The 21,936-nt window shown below is 36.4% G+C and overlaps 1 protein-coding gene and 1 non-coding gene across 15 annotated transcripts in view; both read left to right on the top strand.

Moving 5' to 3' along the window:
- SYNE1 (spectrin repeat containing nuclear envelope protein 1) overlaps positions 1-21,936 on the top strand; it is a 536,476-nt gene that overhangs the window by 177,760 nt on the left and 336,780 nt on the right. For all 14 annotated transcript variants that reach the window (XM_077149294.1, XM_077149293.1, XM_077149295.1 and 11 more), the window contains exons 15-23: positions 5,629-5,725; positions 6,523-6,725; positions 10,889-11,053; positions 11,519-11,671; positions 12,902-13,045; positions 15,419-15,592; positions 18,126-18,284; positions 18,566-18,730; positions 20,517-20,651. In XM_077149294.1, the coding sequence (XP_077005409.1) occupies positions 5,629-5,725; positions 6,523-6,725; positions 10,889-11,053; positions 11,519-11,671; positions 12,902-13,045; positions 15,419-15,592; positions 18,126-18,284; positions 18,566-18,730; positions 20,517-20,651 (1,395 nt within the window). The remainder of the gene's footprint in view (positions 1-5,628; positions 5,726-6,522; positions 6,726-10,888; positions 11,054-11,518; positions 11,672-12,901; positions 13,046-15,418; positions 15,593-18,125; positions 18,285-18,565; positions 18,731-20,516; positions 20,652-21,936) is intronic.
- On the top strand, positions 2,758-2,865 carry LOC143675237 (U6 spliceosomal RNA). The gene has a single exon (XR_013171479.1). It is a non-coding gene; the product is annotated as a U6 spliceosomal RNA (small nuclear RNA).

The raw sequence follows: 21,936 nt of genomic DNA, 5'->3' as shown, positions 1-21,936 counted from the left end.
CATACCAGTTTAACTGACATTAAATCAAATCTTGAATAGAAATATAAAGGTACTGGTGTGTTAAATGGGTTAGAGATAAGTTTGTGAGCTTTCCTTAGTAATCTGAAGTACAAATCTATATCCTTTGAAATTCGATACTCTAAAATTCCCTTTGCTTAGAAAGGTTTTGCTACATTAATCATATTAAACAAATGTGACTGACTATTGCTTTACAAAAAGTTTTTGTATTGCACAGTTTAGAACTCTCAATTGTCCACATGTGTATTATCCATTTTTTAATTTAGACTCAGTGTATTTTTTCTTGTCATTGCCAGAGCCGCTTTGTTGCTCTCTCTGTTTCAACAGAAGTTGAGTCTCTGTACCAACTTACTTGGTTAAGGTTTCTCATATTTTGGACTCTTTGTATAGATAATCCTTTATCTATGTAGAATAGTTGCCTGACACTGAAGAAATAATTAGAATATTCTGTAACTAATATCTATCATTTGCATGTAATTAGCATATTAATATATTAGTGTAATAAATATTAAAGACAGTTTATTTCTTAGTTGCTAGGTATGCCCCTTTCTACAGTTATTAGAAATACAACTTTGCTCACAAAATTAATGTTGAATAGGAAAGGTCTCCTGAACTGTTCCATTTATGTTTAATCATAATCAAATGCTAAGTGAAAAATTAATGAATTTTTAAGATATAAGCCCATTTCTAACCTGATTAGCCACATGTTGTGTTTGAATCCTTACTGAAAACATGCTTTTAGTGAAGTGGACCATCCTGTTACCAAAATATGTTTTCCTATATTTTAAAAAGTATATTTTAATGATATTTTCTCAGTAATGAGGGAACAAATATATTTTTAAAAAAAAAAGATTTAATAGGCTTACAGCAAAATCTTTCTCTTGATTTGCCAATATTGTCAGGGAACAATTTTGTTGAAATATGTGAAATTAGTTAGGATATGTCCCTTTACTCATTTTTTATTATTTTGTAAAGTGACATGAAAAATCCAACTTTTAAAGCTTAAGAAATTACATTGGTCTTTTAAATATTATATACTGATAAGCATATATTTTTTGAGGTTTAGTCATATCAACTGATATACTCTGAGCCCAGGAGGTAATTATGCAGGATTCATCTTTGCGCTATTTATGAACAACCAATCAGATTTAACTGCCTAATGGGACTGTTCCAACAGGTTAATGTTCCAATACAATGATGTTAGTAATTCTCTGAGCTTCTCAAAATAAAGTACATAAATAGAGAATTGTTATTAATGATAAAAAAAACACAGTACTTTCTGCCTGCTCTATAAAATTTGAGTTCACTTAGTTGCTAATTTTAAACTGCTTTGTAACACTCAAAATTATTTGTGAAATTGCTATAATTATTTTATGAACAGAACATGTTTTAATGAAGGTTCCCTAATATTCTCAATCCTACTGAAGAATGCCTATTTATTGCTCATGCTTCTTTTCCCCTTAAACCCAAAAAGAGCTTCAAGGCACTTTTTTGTTTAATGGTCACGATAACTGTGAGATATTGAGTGTCTCCCACATATCACCTGTCTGCATGTAACATCTTTCATCCCAATAACAGCCCCCCAGGCTGGGCATTTCCACATTGTTTTATGCAGTGAAGGCACACAGGCTTAGAAGGCTCAAGTCACATGTCATGTTGTAAGAGGTGGAGCCAGAAGTTGAGTTCATATCTTTCCAAATCTAAAGTCTTTGTGTTTAAATAGTGAACTTCACTATCTAACAAAATTGGCTGTGAAAAAAATATTTTCTATCTTAAAAGGCCAAGTCATTGATATATCTTGTAGCTTAGTGGGAAAATGAGTAGCTCAAATAAACATTAGTTTCATTTAATGTTGGTCTGTATTTGACATTCTACACTTGCATACCTAGCCTGCTAGTTGCCATTATGTGACAAACAGCACACTATTGAGCAGTTGGGGGTAGGCGTGGGGGTGTTGAAACCAGGTCACCAAAGTCAAGTAGAAATGGGTTTGAATCAGGGTTCAGCTACTTACTGACCATGTGACTTTGTAAATAACTTAATTTCTCGGAGACTCAGTCCTGTTCCAAATTTCTAATGACAAGAGAATAATAAGGATTTTTCTAAGGAAGAGAGACTGATGTATTATCTGCTTTCTATTCCGTACCTCATGGGGCCTCTCTCAGCCGTTTGGAGCTTGTGGGAAAGCCATTCTCTTTAAAACAGAATATTTCAGAGAGCATGAAGACTCAAATAAAATCACAAAATCAGTTTCTTAGATGCAAAGCTTTCTTTGGTTTCTAAAAAAGTCTACTACAATGAGCTGTATGCTCATTACCTGATAACCAAAGTAATATTCAGATGTTAAGTTTCCTTTAAAATCTTTTCCTTAGTCTGAGCTCTCAATTCAATCCTATTCTTCTTGGGAGATAGATAGATAGTTAGATGGATAGATAGATAGATAGATAGATAGATAGATAGACAGACAGACAGACAGACAGACAGACAGACAGACAGATATTAAATCTCTCTTAGGACTAGAGAATATGCATCCTACTTAACTCTTAAACCAGATGCCCAGGTATCCAGCACTAAATGCTTAAGGAATTCTTAGAAAATACTTCATAAATGATTGTTGTGATTCATTTAGGCTGCATGTTGTAAGAGATTACTTACTGTAATGTAAATCAGGAGGTAACTGGTTTTGTCCTTGCTATCAGAATTGTTCTCTGGACCATGTTGGTTAGCACATGCTTCCATTTTGCTATTGAAAAAGCAGAGTAACATGAAATTGGAATGATACAGAGAAGGTTAGCATGGCCCCTGCGCAAGGATGACAGGCAAATTCATGAAGCATTCCATATTTTAAAAAAAAGAAAAAAGAAAAAAGCAGAGTAACATTTCATTCTTTCACATAAAAGGAGGCGAGGTCTCTTGGAATTGTGGATTATGTGACTGCAACATAAATAATGTGGACATTTAGTTCATTATTCATAATAATTTATATTAATGAAAATAACCAATCCTGATGAAATCACGCTTCAGAGTTGATTTCAGAAATCTTAATTTATCAGATTTTGCACCCTTCAAGTGAAATTGATATTGATGCCAATTGATGCCCACCCTTATCTTGTGAGAGTAGAAATATAGCCGCTTCCCCAAATACTTTGGATTTAGTGGTATGAAGAGTACCTTATTTTCCTGGAAGTATCTTCAACTGTAAAGTCCCTTGACAAATATGGATTATTTCTTGAACTTGATATCCGATTTTAAGGTTTATTTGGAAAGAAATGAACAACCCTATCATTATTTTAAATATACTTTTGGGTTTAGTTTTGCATTTTTCAGAGTCTGTGTGTAAGTTTACAGTAAAATGATTTGTCAGTTCTCTTACAGTAATTCTAATGGACAAAATAATTCATATTACTAAATTGATTTACTGTGTACAAAAAGGATCAAATTCAATAAAACAATAAAAATTAAAATAACAAATAAAATATCTCCCCTCAAGAATTAATTGCTTATCATCTTCCTAACGTGAACCTCAAAGATGCTTTAATGTGTCCCTACAACATGTACAATAATCAAACATCTCTTTCCCCACCTTGGAAGAAAACAGAAACTGGAAATAACCTTTTTTAGTGTTGTTCATTTTTAGTTAATTTAGAAACTACTCTAGCAAAAGACTATTTCAGTCTCCCTGTCCAATACAGATGCTATTTCTTCTTTCTTTCACATTACAGCAATTGTTTTCCCATTAACTTGTTGAAATTTACATTAGAATTAAATGGAGTCTATTTTTAAAACTTCAAATATATTTCTCTCTTCAGTTTCTTGCATGATGTCTTGAGCCTTAAGTATAATTTTCCATTTTTTTAAAATGTAAATCACTCTTTCACTAGTAGGAGGATGAGAAGGGGTTAAAGGAGTTAGGCATGAATGTTGAATATTGAATTAACCAAGTTAAGCAGATGAATATTGAATTAAGCAAATTACTGTTGTCTTACCTTGTTCTCAAACAAAAATAATAAAGCTCATTAAAGTCATTGAGTAAAGTCTTCATCATGGAATATATCAGCTGAGGTGTTTTCATTTCCTTGGCTGCTCAAAGCAAATAGCATGCAATTGGTCAGCTTAAACTATGGAAATTTATTAGGTCTTGGTTGTGAGGCTAACAGCAGTCCGTATGGAGGCACTGTCAAGGTGGCACTCTCTTCCTCGTGACTGGCATTCTGGGACTGGCTTCCCGTGATCCTCAGTGCTGAGGTCCTCTGTCACATGGCACTGCACACAGCAGCCTCTCCTGGTCTCTCTTCTGGGTTCTGTAGACCTTCAGCTTCTCGCTCTGTGGCTTTCTCTCTATCAGTCTGAATTTCATTCTGCATATAAAGGATGCCAGTAATAGGATTAAGACCCATTCTGATTGAGTTGGGCCCCACCTTAACTGAAGTGACCTCATCAAAATTTCTACTGACAATGGGTTCACATCCACATGAATTGGTAAAGCTTAAGGACACATTTTTCTGGGCTGCATTTATCCAAACCACCATACCAGAAAACTCATTTTATAGTGGAAGAAAAGTAATATATTTATAAATGATATGAAAGGCATTATACAGGTAAATTTTTAATGCTATCTTGAAAAATGATAAGCACTTATCAGTAAAAATCCAGAGATGTCTATAAAATTGTTCTATGTGTGGTTTTTGCATTCCCATGCCAAGGACTCGTCTACCCACTACCCTGAACTTCCACTGGTTTTTCAAGGATTATTTTGCATTTTATAATAGTGGCATTTCCCCATGTGTTTTTAATAGGTTCACATTATAGGAACTGGTCATCCTTTTAAAAGAAACTAAAGAAACTTTTACTAATGTTTTTAACTATGATTGTACTAATTTTCTAGTTTAGAGGGGTAGGAATAATCTTTGAAATAAGACTGGTTTCATATTTCCTGGAGTTAATAATAATAAAACTTAACTAAGGAGGGTTCACAGGTGCTCTCAATTCTATAATATCCATTTGGCGATAGTGACTCTATTTCACATGTACATTATATGTCAATATAGGTATCGGTGTCATCTCTGTAAACTGTATCCTAGCTAATAGAAATAGGGGACCTGTGATAAGATGGATGGAATGTGTGATTATATTAGCTTTTACTATGTGTAAGACGTTTTTGTGCTTACCTTTTATTTTAAGGGAAATATTTGTGCACTGCACTGTTTGTTTATAATATGAAGTTTCTGAGAGCAGTTATTCACAAGGATTAATGTTCAAAGAGCAACAGAATCCCATGGCTCAAACACAGTGGGATATTTAAAAGTGTTCTTTCAAATTTAGTGCTTTCTAAATGCTAGCAGGTTCTGCCTCTTCTATTTGAAAACCCTTGGGTAGCAAAGATATAGAATATTTTCTCAATTTAGTACTAAGTTAGCATTTAAAACAAGGAATCAATTTGTATGCTAAGAATAATCTTAGGATATTTGTGGCCATGGAATTGATTTGATGTTTTTAAGAGTAAGATTAGTAAATTTGGGTAAAATATCCATCTATCTATACTGAAATGCCTTTGGCATTTCTGCATAAGCCTAGCGTTTGCTATCTTCTAACCATTTCTCCCTTTCCTAGTCTTTTATAGAAAATAGCAAATTCTTTGAGCAATATGAAGTGACATACCAGATCTTGAAACAAACAGCTGAGATGTACGTCAAAGCAGATGGTTCAGGTAAAACACATGACAGAACTTGTTTCAGTGTTGACCCCATTCAGAATTAGAACCCACAGGTTTCAGTGTCATCAGATACACAAATCTTTGTGTGCCGAAAATGTTAGCCTACAGAGCACAAATTAGACTCCATTCCCTTAACTGCCCTCTCAGTCTGGTGCTTTTGTGCAATGCCTAATCTATATAATCCTACTTCTGTGTGTATGTGTGTGTGTGTGTGTGTGTGTGTGTGTGTGTGTGTGTCAGACAGAGCGAAACAGAGAGATCTTCTAAAAGAGAGCAAATTAAGCATGCATTTTAAAAATTACAATTTCCAAACTGTTTTCAATTCTGAGAATTTAAGGCAAAAGAACATAGAATAGCTTGAATATCATAATCATGTACATGAGAGTTTAAATTAGTGTGAAGATAGAAGTTGTAAAATTTTCTGGTTTCAATTTTTAAATAGGTCTGTCTTATCTGATTGGAATGAACTACAGAATTAGTGCTTGGTACTTCATATGTCTCCACCTACTTGGGCGCATATAAAATGCAAACAAGTACATATATATATATAATCTTCCTTATTGCATCCCAATTTATCTGAAGATTTAAATATATTATCATTGTTAATCTTTACAAATACCTCTGCATAAGGTGTTGTTATTCCCAGCAAGAGCCGAGTGAGGGTCTAACATTCCATCTGATAACTTTATAATCTAAAGAAGGACTCTAAATGCATGTGGCCTCAGGCGAAAGGCATGGTGGTGGATTTAGAATGTACAGGTTAGGTTTGTAATTCATTTCACCTGTTTCAGTGGAAGAAGCTGAGAATGTAATGAAGTTCATGAATGAGACCACCGCGCAATGGAGGAACCTGTCGGTGGAGGTGCGGAGTGTGAGGAGCATGCTGGAGGAGGTCATCTCTAATTGGGATCGCTACGGCAACACGGTGGCCAGCCTCCAGGCCTGGCTGGAGGATGCGGAAAAAATGCTCAGTCAATCAGAACATGCCAAAAAGGTAAGGGTTCGCATACCAGAGGCCATCTAGGAAGTTAGAAAGACTGCATGGGGCGGTTCATTTGGGAGTACTATGTCTTCTTTGCAAGTCTGGCTCAAGAGTCCTGGCTTTGCCCGACAGGTTGCACTTTCCAATGAATGAATTGTTGTAGACCAATAAATACACCGTTGAGTGAAAGTTCTGTTGAAACATTCCCCCATCTGGCCAGTTGAGTATTTGACGTTTACCTTGAAAGAGCGGTGACTGGTGTAGCCTGAACCAAGCCGAACAAGCAGCAGAGGGCGCTCTGCTCATGGTGGGGTCTGTCCCAGCCACTGCGCGTTTCGGGATATTAGAAAGCACGTAAACAAGCCTAGCTAGCATAGTCCCAAATCTGTGATGGCACACATCAGTTGAACAGCAGCACCCTGACATTTTTTGTCTCTTTGGATATTCTTTTTTGGATTTTATCAGCCCTCAATAAAAGTCTTATTCTGGGTAAGAATTCCCCCCCCCCCCCAGGCATGGGTGTAGATGTGCAAGTTGCTATTTTAATTCAATGTCACTTTCATGCAAATATCACGTGAAATGGACTAATTTCTGCATATTTACTTTATATCTATTTGTTTTTACTGTTATTTCACAAGTACTTCATTTGCAATAGCAAATAGAAAACTAAAAATAATTGGTTAAAGGATAAACATAATACAATTGGTAAAAATACTTCTAGTTCTTATGAATTATGGGTATGGAAATAAATATTTGTGGGCCATATTGATTTATTTATTTTAATTTTATTTTTAATCTGAGCTGTCTCAGTGGTTGCTTCATGGGTAGTGGATTTTTCTTGTTGATTGAGAATTCACAGGTTGCTAGATGTTGTACATAGGTTGCTAACTGCTGCTAAAAGCATCCAGAAGTTCTGATTTTAGTATAACTACATTGTTCCTTATTCCATGTGTGCAGAGCTTCTAAATGCAAACAGAAGAAACATTATGAAGGTCAAGAATGAGATCCTAAAGTTCCCTAACCATGTCTTCAAATGAAAAATCAGTTCACGTGTAATAGATATCATAAGGGCAGGCTCTCATTAAGAAGTATAGTGTGTAAGTTAGAATTACTGGTTGTGAACCAAGATTGGTTCTCTATTTTGTACAATGCAAGTAGATTTATAATTTTTAAATGTTTTACCATTCTGTATTTCACATGAGTTAAATATGTTTGCATAGCTGAGGTAAACAATCATTATATACCCATTCATTTATTGACTTTTCTAATTAGACCAACAGTGGCCTACCGATGTTATATATGCCAGTTTGATTCAAGGGAATATAACTACCAGAAGCAAAAATGTTCTCATCTATTTATTCAGGAACTCCTCCCACACAAAGCTTGTGAATTGCATTTTGAATTATCTTTGGTATCCTTGGTTTTTACTGTGATGTATGTGTGTGCATGTGATATAGCCATGCTTTTAACTTGGAATGAGACAGAAACTGTTTCGTTGCCAAGTATGCAACAGAAAAACAAGGAAGGATGTTAACGTATTATGTTCTTAAACTAGATATTTAATTGAAAACATATTCCTTTTGATAATTTATCTCAGTGATAATTATATACCATAATGTACTGCATTCAGATTTAAAAATCAAGAGTAATGGGTCAAAAATATTTTTTAAACATTTTTTATTATGAAATATAAAATATATACAAAAAAGTTATAAATCTCAATGTACATTTTTTATTCATCACCATGATCATTTTTAGAACATTTGCATCACTCCAGAAAAAGAAATAAAAAGAGATAAAATCATACATCCCATACCTCTTATCCCACCCCCTCTCATTGACCACTAGTATTGCAATCTCCCCAACTTTTTTTATTCCTTATCCACCCCCTATTATTTATTTATTTTTTGATCCTTATTTTTTTACTCATCTGTCCATACCCTGGATAGAGGGAGCATCAGTCACAAGGCTTTCACAATCACATGGCCACATTGTAAAAGCTATATAGTTATACAATCGTCACCAAGAATCAAGGCTACTGCAATACAGTTCAGTGGTTTCAGGTACTTCTCTCTAGCCCCTCCAATACACCATAAACTAAAAAGAGATAGCTATATAATGTGTAAGAATAACCTCCAGAATGACCTCTCGACTCTGAAAGCTCTCAGCCACTGACACTTTATTTAGTCTCATTTCTTTCTTCCCCTTTTTGGTCAAGAAAGCTTTCTCCATCCCTTGATGCCAGGTCCCGGCTCATCCTGGGAATTCTGTCCCATATTGCCAGGGAGATTTATACCCCTGGGAGTCATGTCCCACATGGGGGGGCGGGGGGGCAGTGAGTTTACCTGCCGAGTTGGCTCAGAGAGAGGCCACATCTGAGTAAAAAAATAGGTTCCCTGGGGGTGATGCTTAAGCATAATTATAAATAGGCTTAGCGTCTCCTTTGCTGAAATAAATTTCATAGGGGCGAGCCCCAAGATCAAGGGCTCAGCCTATTGAATGGATTAACCCAATGATCTCTCATTGCTTGTGAGAATATCAGGAGTTTCCCACATGAGGAAGTTTAGTATTTTCTCCTTTCTCTCCAGTCCCCCAAGGGGACTTTGCAAATACTTTTTATTCTCTGCCAAAATTACTCTGGAATGTATCAGGGCATCACGCTAATCTGAACAAAACCAACAAGACCTCACTCCCTATTCAGCATTCCATGTAATTATGGTGTTTTAATAAGCTGTCTGTACAAGTTAAATTAGATAATATGTTACCAAAAACATAGATTTTTGCAGGAAATAAACATCTCTTCCTTTGGTCTCACACAGAAGTTGAAATTTTAAAACATAGACCCATATCATCTTTTACCCTGTATTCTGATTTATCTCAGTCCTATCCAACTCAGCTTCATTCATATCTCTAGTCAAAGCCAGATCACTTTTTCAACTTTTTGAACAGTTGCTGTATGGGGCAATGCTGACTTTCATAGCTTCAGAGCTCTTACTCTGAGTCTCAAGTGTCACACAAATACTGGAAGTTCCAGGGAATGACCAAATTATACACAAATAGCTCAGCATCTCAGAATTTAGAAATAACAGTTACAACTCTGGAATTGCTATGACTGCTTTAAGAGCTTACTATCTATGAACCTTTACAATAGGCTCCAACCTGATAACGCATGTTCTCTACTTCAATTCTCCAAGCTTGTATATTATAATTAGTCCATATGAGTGAGGCATGATAACATTTGTCTTTTTGTTTCTGCCATTTCATTCAGCATATTGTCCTCAAGGTTCATACACATAGTTGCATGTCTCACAACTTCATTTCTTCTTGCAACTGCTCAGTAATCCATTGTATGTGTACACCACAGTTTCTCCTTCTATTCTTCAGTTGATGTACCCTTAGGCCACCTCCATCCATTGCAAACTACAAGCACTGCCACCATAAACACCAGTGTGCAAATATCCATTCATGCCCCCACTCTCAGTTCCTCCAGGTATATACTGTGTGACAGGGTTTCAGGATCATATGGCAACCCATCTCTAGCCTTCTGTGAAACCACCACACTCCCCTCCAGAGGGGCTGCACATCTCAGCTTCCCTACGAGCAGTGAATATGTACATCTCTTTCTCACATTTTCTCCAGCACTTGTATCTCTCTGTTCATTTTTAAACAGCTTTATTTGCATATCATACAATCCACCTTAAGTAAAATATCAATGGTTTTTGTTATAATTACATAGCCATGTCTTCGCCACCACAATCTATATGAGAATATTCCTTTTCTTCCGCAAAGAATCCCATTCAAAAATGTTTAAGCAAGCTATTTTATTTCCCTAAAATACCCTAGCACTGGTATTTACTAGCTTGAAGACAATATATGAGACTTTTCTTCTACACTCAGGGAAAGTCAGCTTTTTCATTTATAAAAATGGTCATTATTTTTGTCTTATCTTCAGCAAAAGATTTAGCACATAAGTTCTTACAACATATGTTTAGCATTTCAAGTTCATATTTCTGAACATCTTTATTAAAAATCTCTATTTTGAAAGAAATTAAGTTTATCTTAAAATTTTTGCAAGTTCTAGAACAAAGACATTTCTCTAGTCTGATCAATTTCCTATCCATTATTACTGATTTTTGATTTATGGCTTACCATATTGTCCATTCTTTATTGTTTAGGATTTTTTTCGAAATTTGCCCCATTGGATTCAGCAGCATAGTGCCATGAACGATGCTGGCAATTTTCTCATCGAAACCTGTGATGAGATGGTTTCCCGTGACCTTAAACAGCAATTGCTGTTGCTGAATGGGCGATGGAGGGAGTTGTTTATGGAAGTCAAGCAAGTATGTTATTAAAATCAATTTACATCTGAACATATGTGTCTTACCACGGCAGTGATAAAATGCTCTGTTTAGCCTATTTTATTATTATAGAATGGCCCTGTTAATGCAGAATGCCAATATGCTTAGAAATGTTAGGTTTTATACAGGCCATTCATTCTTTTCCATTTTTAAGGGAGGAGCATTACAGGAATGTTTGATTTGATTAACTATCATGTTTATATATGGGACCTATACATCTGGACTGATCCATTTCAAGTCATAGCTAAGTTCTTAGTTTATCCACTGGTTCCTTTTTTCCTGAATCATAAGTGCAACTTAATTAACATTTATTTAAAATAAGAATCAGGATTTAGAGTCATCCTTACCATGTAACAGTTTCAGAAAGTATGCAAAAATGTAGGTTATGGACCGAAGTTGCAGCTGACAGAGTTTTCACAATGTTACCCTCTTCCCTTTTCTCAACAGTATGCTCGAGCTGATGAGATGGAGAGAATGAAGAAAGAATATGCCGAGTGTGTTAATACCTTGTCTGGTTTTGCAACCGAAGCACAAAGGAAATTTTCTGAACCCTTAGAAGTCTCCTTTATTAATGTCAGTTTATTAATTCAAGATTTAGAGGTAAGGAGGGTTCTGGGCTATAAAAGGGAAAACCAATTTTATTGTGAAAAAAGGTCAGTGAGGTTACTCCTATAATTGCAAAAACTATTTCTGTGTTTTCTTGGCATAATTTTGACATGTTTTCATATCCTGCTCTGCACCTCTCATAAAAATATCTATTTGATTTTTGGGCGGGCCGCGGTGGCTCAGCGGGCAAAGTGCTTGCCTGCCATGCCGGAGGACCTCGGTTCGATTCCCGGCCCCAGCCCATGTAAAAAACAAACAAACAAACAAAATACAATAAAACAAGAAAATGTTTAAAGATGTTTCCCTTTCTTCCTTCCATCCTTCCTTCCTTCTCTCTGTCTTTCCTTCCCTTCCTCCCTCTCTCTTAAAAAAAAAAAAAAAAAAAAAAAAAAAAATATCTATTTGATTTTTTAAAGATATGTTTTGACCAAATAGAGTAACTTCAAAACAGTTTTTTTGGTTTGGAGATCTTCGAGGCTGGAATTATAAAACATTATGAGAAGCAGTAGACCTCTGTTGGTAACACACCACGTAAATGCTTACAACAATAGAGGATTTATTAAATGAATTGTGACATTTCCATATTTTAAACACGCTGCAGCTCTCAAAAATGAAGTAGTGGAAGAGTATTTAATTCCATGGAAAGATTAAAAAATATGTTGTTGTTAGTAAAGCAATCAACAGTATCACTTTTTTTGTAAAAATTTAAAAATGGATGTAAACGCACACCGTGAAAAGATCAATGATGTAGCAATGAAAAGTTGACTCCCTCCCTGTGCGAAAGGACTATAGGCAATTTAATTTTTCTTTACTCTAATTTCTAAATTTTTACAATGCTGTTGTGTTACTTTTTAAAGAAAAAACAAGTTAGTTCATTTGTAAACTCAGAGGAAATATCCCAAATTTTTAACGTGTTAACATGAGCCAAGATTTGCATACTGCATTGCCACGTAGTGTTGAAAGTACAAAGGTTATTTTAGCTGATTTTTAGGTTAACTTAAGAATGTATTGCCACTTTTAAAGAAAAGCTCATTTATTTACGTCCTATGACCAATATATGCTATATATTGGAAACGAAGGAAAAAATAACGAAATCTCTTGAGGTTTATTGTAAGTATAGAACTTTATACCAAGCGTGTAATTTTTGTTCAGTGTCCTGTAGAACCCTGAAATTAAAAGGAACACTCCATGTGTTAATTTTAGCTGTTTCCATGATTTATGCAGGATATTGAACAGAGGGTGCCTGTAATGGATGCTCAGTACAAGATGATCACAAAAACAGCACACCTCATTACTAAGGAAAGTCCTCAGGAAGAAGCTAATGAAGTGTTTGCAACCATGTCTGGGCTCAAAGAGCAGCTAACCAAGGTGGGACCTCACTGGAATGCACTACACACTGTATGGGATCAACCCTGCCCTCAGTTTGCTTTACATCTCCTCTATCACCTGGAGGCAAACACTGTTGGTTTGCTTGTTAGCAATTAAATCATGCTTTTGTTTATTTTTATGATTCTTGATATAGTAACTTTGAGTCTTAATGATAAGACTACATAGTTGATACCAAGTATCTGCTAATTTAGACGTACTAGTAGATATACTTTAATAGGAAGGTAGGTCTTTTTTGTGGCGGGAATGGGGAGAAGTGACACACACACACACACACACACACACATCAAAGGAGATACAGGAGCTAGATGACTAGCATACATTAGCCATAAGCCTTTTCTATTCTATCAAGGGATTTTCCTCAAGAGCTTTGGAAGTTCTGGTGGGACTGGTGGGACCATTTACCCATTTACAGTTGAATTTTGGGAAGTTGCTATTGTTTGTAATGTCTGCTTAGATTGGCTAATTGATTTCTAGTAAAAGAAAGGAGTGACTATATAAATGAATGGGACATTTTTTTTTTTTTTTTTTTTTTTTAAAGGAAAGACAGAGAGAAGGAAGGAAGGATAGAAGGAAGGAAGGGAGGAAGAAAGGGAAACATCTTTTAAACATTTTCTTGTTTTTTATTGTATTTTGTTTCTCCGTTTTTGTTACATGGGCTGGGGCCGGGCGAACCGAGGTCCTCCGGCATAGCAGGCAAGCACTTTGCCCGCTGAGCCACCGCGGCCCGCCCCTGAATGGGACATTTTATAATGAAGAATTGGAAAGCAAAAGACAAGAAAGTATAATAACCTGTTAATTAGGAGGGAAAATGAGAGAGAAAATAACTAAGCAATATGAAATCAGTACTTACAGATTAATGGAAAAGAGGAAGAATGAGAAAAGTGAAAACAGAATCACAGTCATTAAAAAAAAACTTCATCTGTCAATCTCTTACAAAATAACATTAATTTTTAATTGATTTTATTTTAACATTCAAATGGGAATTTGTAGTGCATAATACTAAAAAGATCAGTAATGGGTAATAATGATAATATTTGCTGCCAGAAAAATTTACCAAAGAATGGGTTCAATTCTAAGTCATTGTTCTCAATTTGATAGACTTCAGGCACCTCTTAAGGTCCATCTCTGGGTTCGTGCATCCTGCCTGTGCCAGCTTGAATGATTTAGGACAATTTCAAGGAAGCAAATTGTGCCTCCCGGCACCATCTACATCACTAAATGTTTGTACTGCTTTTCATGTCTCACATCTTGCTAGGTTTTCTCTTGTGCCCAGGAAAAACATAAAGTTTATTGATTTTTATACATGCTATTATAGTCTCTTAGTTTTGTTCACGGTGATTTTAGCAGTCTTGTTACATTAGAAGGGCTGTATCTGTTTGTTTTTTTTTTTTTTTTTGATGGTGATTTTTTTCTTCAGGGAGTACATCTAAGAATGAGAAAACATTTCTGCATGCATGGGTCTATACTTAACAGTCTAACAAAATATATCCCCACTTCCTTCAAGGATTAGTGTTAGAGTATCACTGATATAGCTAGCACGTTATTATCTTTCTTCTTAAGAAAAACAACATAATGGTCTACTAATGAATGATGTTTGATTTCCTTTCCTTGGTTGTGTGAAGATAATATTTTGGAAGTAACCCTAAATAAAGAGGGGACCAGGAGGTTCTTGGAGAATTGCATGGTCCTAGTTTCTAACCAAAGTGACAAGGCAGTTACTTTCTGGAGCTCAGGTTCATCAGGAAGATAAAGCAGCCTCATAAACTTAACAACCTTCTGAGAAGAAAAGTGACAGATGATGGCTGGGCCAATTCACACTAGGGACATGTCCCCTTCATGAATGAATTGGTCTGTGACTTGAGCTTTGGAATGAGTAGGATTTTGATAGGCAAAGAGCAGGACCATAGGGCTAATGGGAGGTGGGAAAACTTGTCTGGAAAAACTCAGCCAAGTCTAAATGTTCCTGGAACAAGAGCTCAAGTACGGAGAGTTCTTGAAAGTAAAGTAAGAAGACAGAGTTGGGTCTGGATAATATGATTAACGTGATAATAATTAGTGACTATCTTACTTCAGATTCCAAGGCCAAAGTGAAGATGAGCTGCTTAGTAAATAAAGTGGAGTTTGGATGCCATCTAGTTCATGAACCATAATCGTTTAGATGAAAGTGCTGTCCAGATGGACTGTGCGGATGAATTTTCATGAGAAAATTTTACGGCCCTTTGTGTCTGTTTAGATGAACATTACCTCGAAGGACACGTAGGGCAATAAGGAATGCCCTGAGCTTGGTGTATTTGATGGCATTTAATGAAATTCAGTGGAACTTAATGGAATGCTGTCTTTGTATTTTTAAAGGTCAAAGAATGTTACCCCCCACTCCTCTATGAATCTCAACAGCTGGTGATTCCTTTGGAGGAATTAGAAAAGCAGATGACATTCTTTTATGACTCACACAGGAAAATCAGTGAAATTTTAACAGTCCTCGAGCAGGAGGCACAATCTAGTGCTCTTTTTAAACAGAAGCATCAGGTAAGGCAAAGTGCCGTGCAGGAGTCGTGCTTATGTTAAATCCCTTGTAATGAGGCTAAAGTGGTGCTTACAGTGGTAGAAAGAGCTTACAGTGATAGAAAGATCGGAGAAGAGACAATTTTCTGGAGCTGAACTTGCAACTCAAGATCTTCTGCCTGAAGATGAAGCCCATGTGCCACTGGATTTCAGGCATGTGCTGTGTCCAGGTAAGGTCACCTGGCTGTTCCTGGCTGGCTGTGGCCCCTGGAACCAGGCAACCTTATCTGAATTAGTACATTCAGGGAGTTGAGCAGATTAGGAAGGCAGATTTGTTTAAAGGCCGCTGCCTCTCGCTTCTATGAGTTGGACAATGTCATGAGTCTATTGCAGTCAGCAAGAATTGATGAACTCCTCTCTGCTGCTTGTGCGTATGTTCCAAGCTTGAAGCCTGGGAGTCAGGAAGGTCACAGCAGCGCTGTGAAATGAGAGATGTGTTTTAGGGATATAGTGAAGATTATTTAGACTATTTTTTGTTAAGGACTTTCTATCATCCTTTGTGCTCTGTGTTGATTCAATTTTCTTGTGGTGACTTCCTGTCAGTGAATCTAGGAATCACATTTCACCAGTACAGCCCAGAAGAAAATTAATGTAAATAAACTGCAGTTTGTTCTTTTTAAACTGTTTAATATATATGTAATTTTTTTTGTTTAAGCTCCTTTTGGGAAAACACTGAATGCCGCTTCCCACACTTGCCTTTGGACATCACCTGCTGCCTTACTAATTTGATGAAATGGTTCATTTCATTTCATCAAATACATATTCTTTGATTCCTTGCAAGTACATGGATACACACACTTATAATTGCATTCTGTTTCCATCTGGTATCTCTAATCTATGTTTTATGAGATCTTTTCTTTGCCTCTATAGAGTGGATCTGTTCAGAGTTCTGGGGATGTGTTTGCCGTGGTGCCATTTTTCTTGATCTCATAGTTAATAAGTGGGTCTGTATGCATGGCAACCTCCTACTGAGTGTTGCAGTTAATTGGCTTAATTAATTGGTATATTATAAATGAACCTATCCACTGGAAAAGGGCACAATTAATATGTGAAGGGTTTGTCCCTGAAGTAGATTCATGGAAGGGAGTCAGCATCATTTAGCAGAAAGAGCAGAGTATCTGGGGTGAGTCAGAGCTAGGTTCGGGTCTTAGGTCTGACACAGCAAAATGCAAAGCCTTGACCAGCCTTAATGTCCTCACTTCAAATAATGCATGATAATACCTGAATTGAGAGCTTGCTTTGAAGATTGCCTGAGATATTATGTAATGTGACCAGGACATAAAGCCATGTAATGTGTTCTCCATAATGGTGGTCATTTTATTATTGGTTTTATTATTGTTATTATTATCATCATTGCAGTGAAATGAAATGATTATGTGGCCAAGCCCAATTTTAGTGACTTCTCATTCATAGTGATTAAAGAATATCTTTCACTTTGAGACATAGTGCCTTTTCTTACATCCCCAAATTTCTGTAGGTTGCCATAAAAAAATCCTCCTACGATTAAAATAATTATATTATTTGTAGTATTTTTCAAATGATAGTCCACCTTTAACTACTAAGTCTTCAAAAGGCAAAAGCTGCGCTTATTCTGTTTTCCCCAAACAGAACAAAAACCCTGCTCTTTCCTATTGACATCTAGGCTACCAAACATGGTATCCAAACCAGTGGTTTGAAATCTTTTTCCAAAGCAACTGAGTATGCTGAAATGCAAAGGGTGTGAATTCGAGTCAAAAAATGACTGCCTTGGGCTTAGTTGGATAATATCCTTGCTGCCAACTGCAGAAATCTCTCCGATGCCAGGCTGTGAGTCACGAGTGGCAGGTCAGCAGGGAACCATCGCTCCTCCTCCTGAGAAATGCTGGACAACTGCAGTCCCCAGGCACACTGCTCTGCTCTCTTTTATGATTAAGCTCTAGGTATACCATTGTATTAAGGCCGTTGGCAGCTTGTGAATCACAGCGATTCAAATGTTAGAAATTACACAATACAAAATAATAAATAATTTGTTGCATCCGATCCTTTCAGTAAATTATAGTGTGCAGTGATGTGACGTTTACGTAATCAGATTAAAACCGGTTATATAAGCTGATTTCATTATTGTTCTTTCAGTAGCCATAGGTCTAATTAACTGGCAGAAGGAATGCATCACTAGAAAAATAATTTAGTTGCTATATCATGTTCTTAATGCATGAAATGTAAAAAATAAAAATGTATCATATAAAGGAAATCTCAAACAAAGGCATTATGACTTTTTTTTTTCCCGCATGGGCAGGCACCCGTTGTGACTTTCAAATGCCATCTATGAAAAGCCCCAACTTCAGTGATTGCTTAGAATTGAGGTCTTTTGAAAAGAAATATTCCTTTGTACTTTTGGTTTTCCTTGTTGCTGCCTACAGCCTAAAATCTATATAAAGTTGTTCTTACAGTTCTAAGTATTACTCTCTTTCTCTCTCTCTCTTTAAATAATATTGTTGTGGGTTTCATTTCCTTATAGGAATTGTTAGCTTGTCAAGAAAGCTGTAAGAAAACCTTGATGCTAATTGAGAAAGGGAGTCAAAATGTTCAAAAGTTTGTGACCTTGAGCAACGTGCTAAAGCATTTTGATCAGACAAAATTACAAAGACAGATTGCAGATGTTCATGTGGCTTTTCAGGTAATTTGCTCTCACTTCTCTGGAGTTATGTTTTGGGAAACTAAAAAAGAGTAAGGACAAACCATCATCACTTACCATGCTTTCAGTCCTGCTAAGACTCCTTACCTGCTGGTGTTTAGAAATCGATAAATTTGACAACTGCTTGTTCAAATATTAATTAATTTTGAAAGGGATTAGTAATTGCCATGATTATGATATATCTTCCGAGAATTTTTAAAGAAAATGATACTTTCAATAATAAAGAAAAGAGCTTCATGTTATGATTATTTTTTAAAATCAAGAATATGGTAAAGAAAACAGGTGATTGGAAGAAACATGTGGAAACCAACAGCCGCCTGATGAAGAAATTTGAAGAGTCGCGGTCCGAGCTGGAGAAAGTGCTGCAGACAGCTCGGGAGGGCCTGGAGGAAAAGGGGGACCCTGAGGATCTTCTGAAGAGACATACCGTGAGTTTATACTTGGGAGGATATGATCGGAGTCCGTGGACAGGTGATCTTGATTTAAAAAGAGAGAGACCGAACTTGATTTAACACTGAGAGAGGAGAGGGGGAAAGGAGAAATGAGTGGCACGTTATTGTGAGAGTATGTGCTGAGTGGTGTGTGAGTGGTGGAAAGGGGAAGTTTAGAGTCACGTGTGTCACCAGAAGGAAAGCTGGAGGTCAAAACTTGGGAATTATAACACAGTGAATCTCTGGTAGACACTGTCTGCAATTAATTGTGCACATATAAAAAAGTTCTTTCATGAACTAGAACAAATGTATGACACTATTACAAGGAGTTAATAATAGAGGGGTATATTGGGAAAATGTACCTATTGCAAACAATGGACCATGGTTGACAGTAATGTTTTAATATTCTTCATCAACAGTAACAAATGTACCACACCAATAATATGGGTCAATAATAGGGGAAGATAAGCAAGATGGGAGGATTCGGGTTTTATTATTTTTTTTTAGATTTCTTTTCTGGAGTAATGAAAATGTTCTAAAATTGATCATGGTGACGAATGCACAACTATGTGATGATACTGTGAGCCAAATGATTGTACATTTCAGATGATTTGTACAGTGTGTGACCATATCTAAATAAAATTGCATTAAAAAAGGAGAAATGATGGAGGCAGAAACTTTGGGGTATGAGGCCCAAAGAAATAGTGAGCAAAATGAACTTCAAAAGGAATTGGTTAGCTGGCTTATAATTGGCCATTCTTAAGCCCTCCTTAAAGGTTGTAGGAAAATCCATGCTCCCCAAATTACCAGTTCATTATTTAACTGAGAACTCTTTACATAATCAAAGACTCTTTTTAATAGATAATTTTAGGTGAGTGGTTAAGTCCTTTGTGCCCATTTGGTCAAGCAACCATGCTGTGTTTGTCACTCAATGTCTGGTAGCTGACACATGACATGTCCCAGTGTTGTGAAGCCAATTTTGCATTTATTATACTCATTTAAATTATAACAGCTCTGAGAGCCTTCATGATGTATGAAGTGGTGTGTGTAGATGATGGGCACTCTGAAAACATGTATTTTGAGTTATTTTTCCTGAACTTTCCATGAATATTTTTATTTAAACAAAAAGCTCTCAATGCACCTATGATGCAGCAGACAGGGTTTGGGGATAAAATTAGTAATCACAAAACAACTCCTTCAGCTTACACATATCTACAGAATGGGGCTTTCCATTTAGAAACACTGTGGTTTCAAAATAATTCCGCCTATAGTTTCCTAAGCCTGTGTGAGAGTCATGTGTGAATGCGTGTTCTTATATGTGTACGTGTATGGATGCAAACGTGGTTCACCCTGGACCATCAAGGCCGTGGGCACCTTGCAATTTAAGAATGGGGAATGGTGAGGCTTAGTCCTGACTTTGGTTCTACTATTATGACTTCACCAAAGAGGAATGAAAACTCTATGTCTCTGGAATCCAGGTTTGAGGAATACCTATTGACCGGCCAGAATAGCATACCAAATTTGAAAACTGCAAAGACTTCTGTTTTTCTAAAAAGTAGAACATACATAAAAATAATTGAATTTAAAATATGATGGCTTTTGACTCATAAAGATAGATCGTTACAGTTCGTTCCTCTAAAAAATAGTGGCTGCCCCGAGCATTGAAGAAGACAACAGCCGCGTAGGAGGCTTGTTTAGAGATATAGTGCTTCATTATATAGTGTCTGATGCTGACTTTTATTCTGCCCAACACTGTTAACCACTTTTCCCCTCTCCATATCAGGAGTTTTTCAGCCAGCTGGACCAAAGGGTGCTCAATGCTTTCCTGAAAGCATGTGATGAGCTCACAGACATCCTTCCTGAGCAGGAACAGCAGGGCCTGCAGGAAGCTGTTAGAAAACTCCACAAGCAATGGAAGGTGAGTTGGGAGATCATCGGAACACCATGTGACGGGGATAAATGGCGAGAGGCTGAGGGCTTGAAGGCTAAATTCCAAGAGAAATATAGAAAGCCATGGAAAGTCACCAAAGCCACTTTTCTCATTGTAAAGAAGATGGAACTTGAATAAAACATAATTGCATACCATACGATAGAAGTTGTTCTTCCTACTTTTTAGTAGAATCAACTGTATCACACCATTCTTTTTGTTTCCTAACTTTTTTGGGCAGGGGTAGTATGGGCATTTAATTACTTCAAGCAACAATTAATGGACCCTTCTCATATGAGTAAATTATGTTAGGTATACCACTGAAATTTCAAAAAAATATATAGTTGCCATCCCCAGGGATTTCACTAACTAGTTTAGATTGTTGTGATCTACAAATATAAGTCAATTCATTTATTGTTTAGGGATTTGCTCATGAATAAAGGAACTTAAAGTTAAGGGGAGATGATTAGTTGCAGATAATAAAAGTATAATATATAATGATAGGTTCAGTAAAACATAAGTAATATATTTTTCTAAGTTTTGAAAGAGGGGGTAAACCCATTTGGAGATTGAAAGACTGAATAAAGGAATTTGTTTTTAGCTAGGACTTAAGGGAGAAGAAGAGATGGTGGGGTAGAGAATAAGAGGGGGCAGCAACCAAAAGAGAGAGCTAAGAATGTGCAAATTGGGAATTCAGGATGGAATCAGATCAGTTGGACCTCAGGCCATGTGCTATGGGAAAACGGTGGGAGATCAGGTCTGGCCTTTCAGATGGAGAATCTGAATGTCAGGCAAGCAGCTGAACTGTAATGGAGACTCTGTTGAAGTTGCTAAGCCAACCTGGAGAGAGGTAGTCCTGCGCCAGGTTAATGAGTAGTATTGCAAAGTAATATCAGGTACATGCCATAGGGCTTACATGAAGGAGTTGTGGGGAGTTGGAAGTTTGGCAGCTAAAACTCTCTCCATCAGGTTGTGCTGCTGTCTTGATTTCTTGATCTCAGTAGCATAAGCTAAAAGTACAGGCTTGAGCATAGGGAAAACACAGTTAAAGAAATCACTTTTTACTTGCTAATTTGAAATTTTAATTATCTTTTGTTTAATGTAAAAGCAATTATTGACAAAGAAACCTGAGCTTTTAAAGATGCCTTTGAAGCTTAACATATCATAAATGTTATTATGGAGTGGAAGCTCTAATTTAAGGTTGTGTTTTACACACACTCATATTAAACACGCTGGGATATGATCTGTCACAATCTTTCCATAGCTCTTATACTCT

The sequence above is a fragment of the Tamandua tetradactyla genome, chromosome 2 (assembly GCF_023851605.1).
Source record: "Tamandua tetradactyla isolate mTamTet1 chromosome 2, mTamTet1.pri, whole genome shotgun sequence".
NCBI classification, from domain to species: domain Eukaryota; kingdom Metazoa; phylum Chordata; class Mammalia; order Pilosa; family Myrmecophagidae; genus Tamandua; species Tamandua tetradactyla.
Note: the sequence above shows the minus strand (reverse complement) of the source record. Positions and strands in the feature narration are given on the sequence as shown.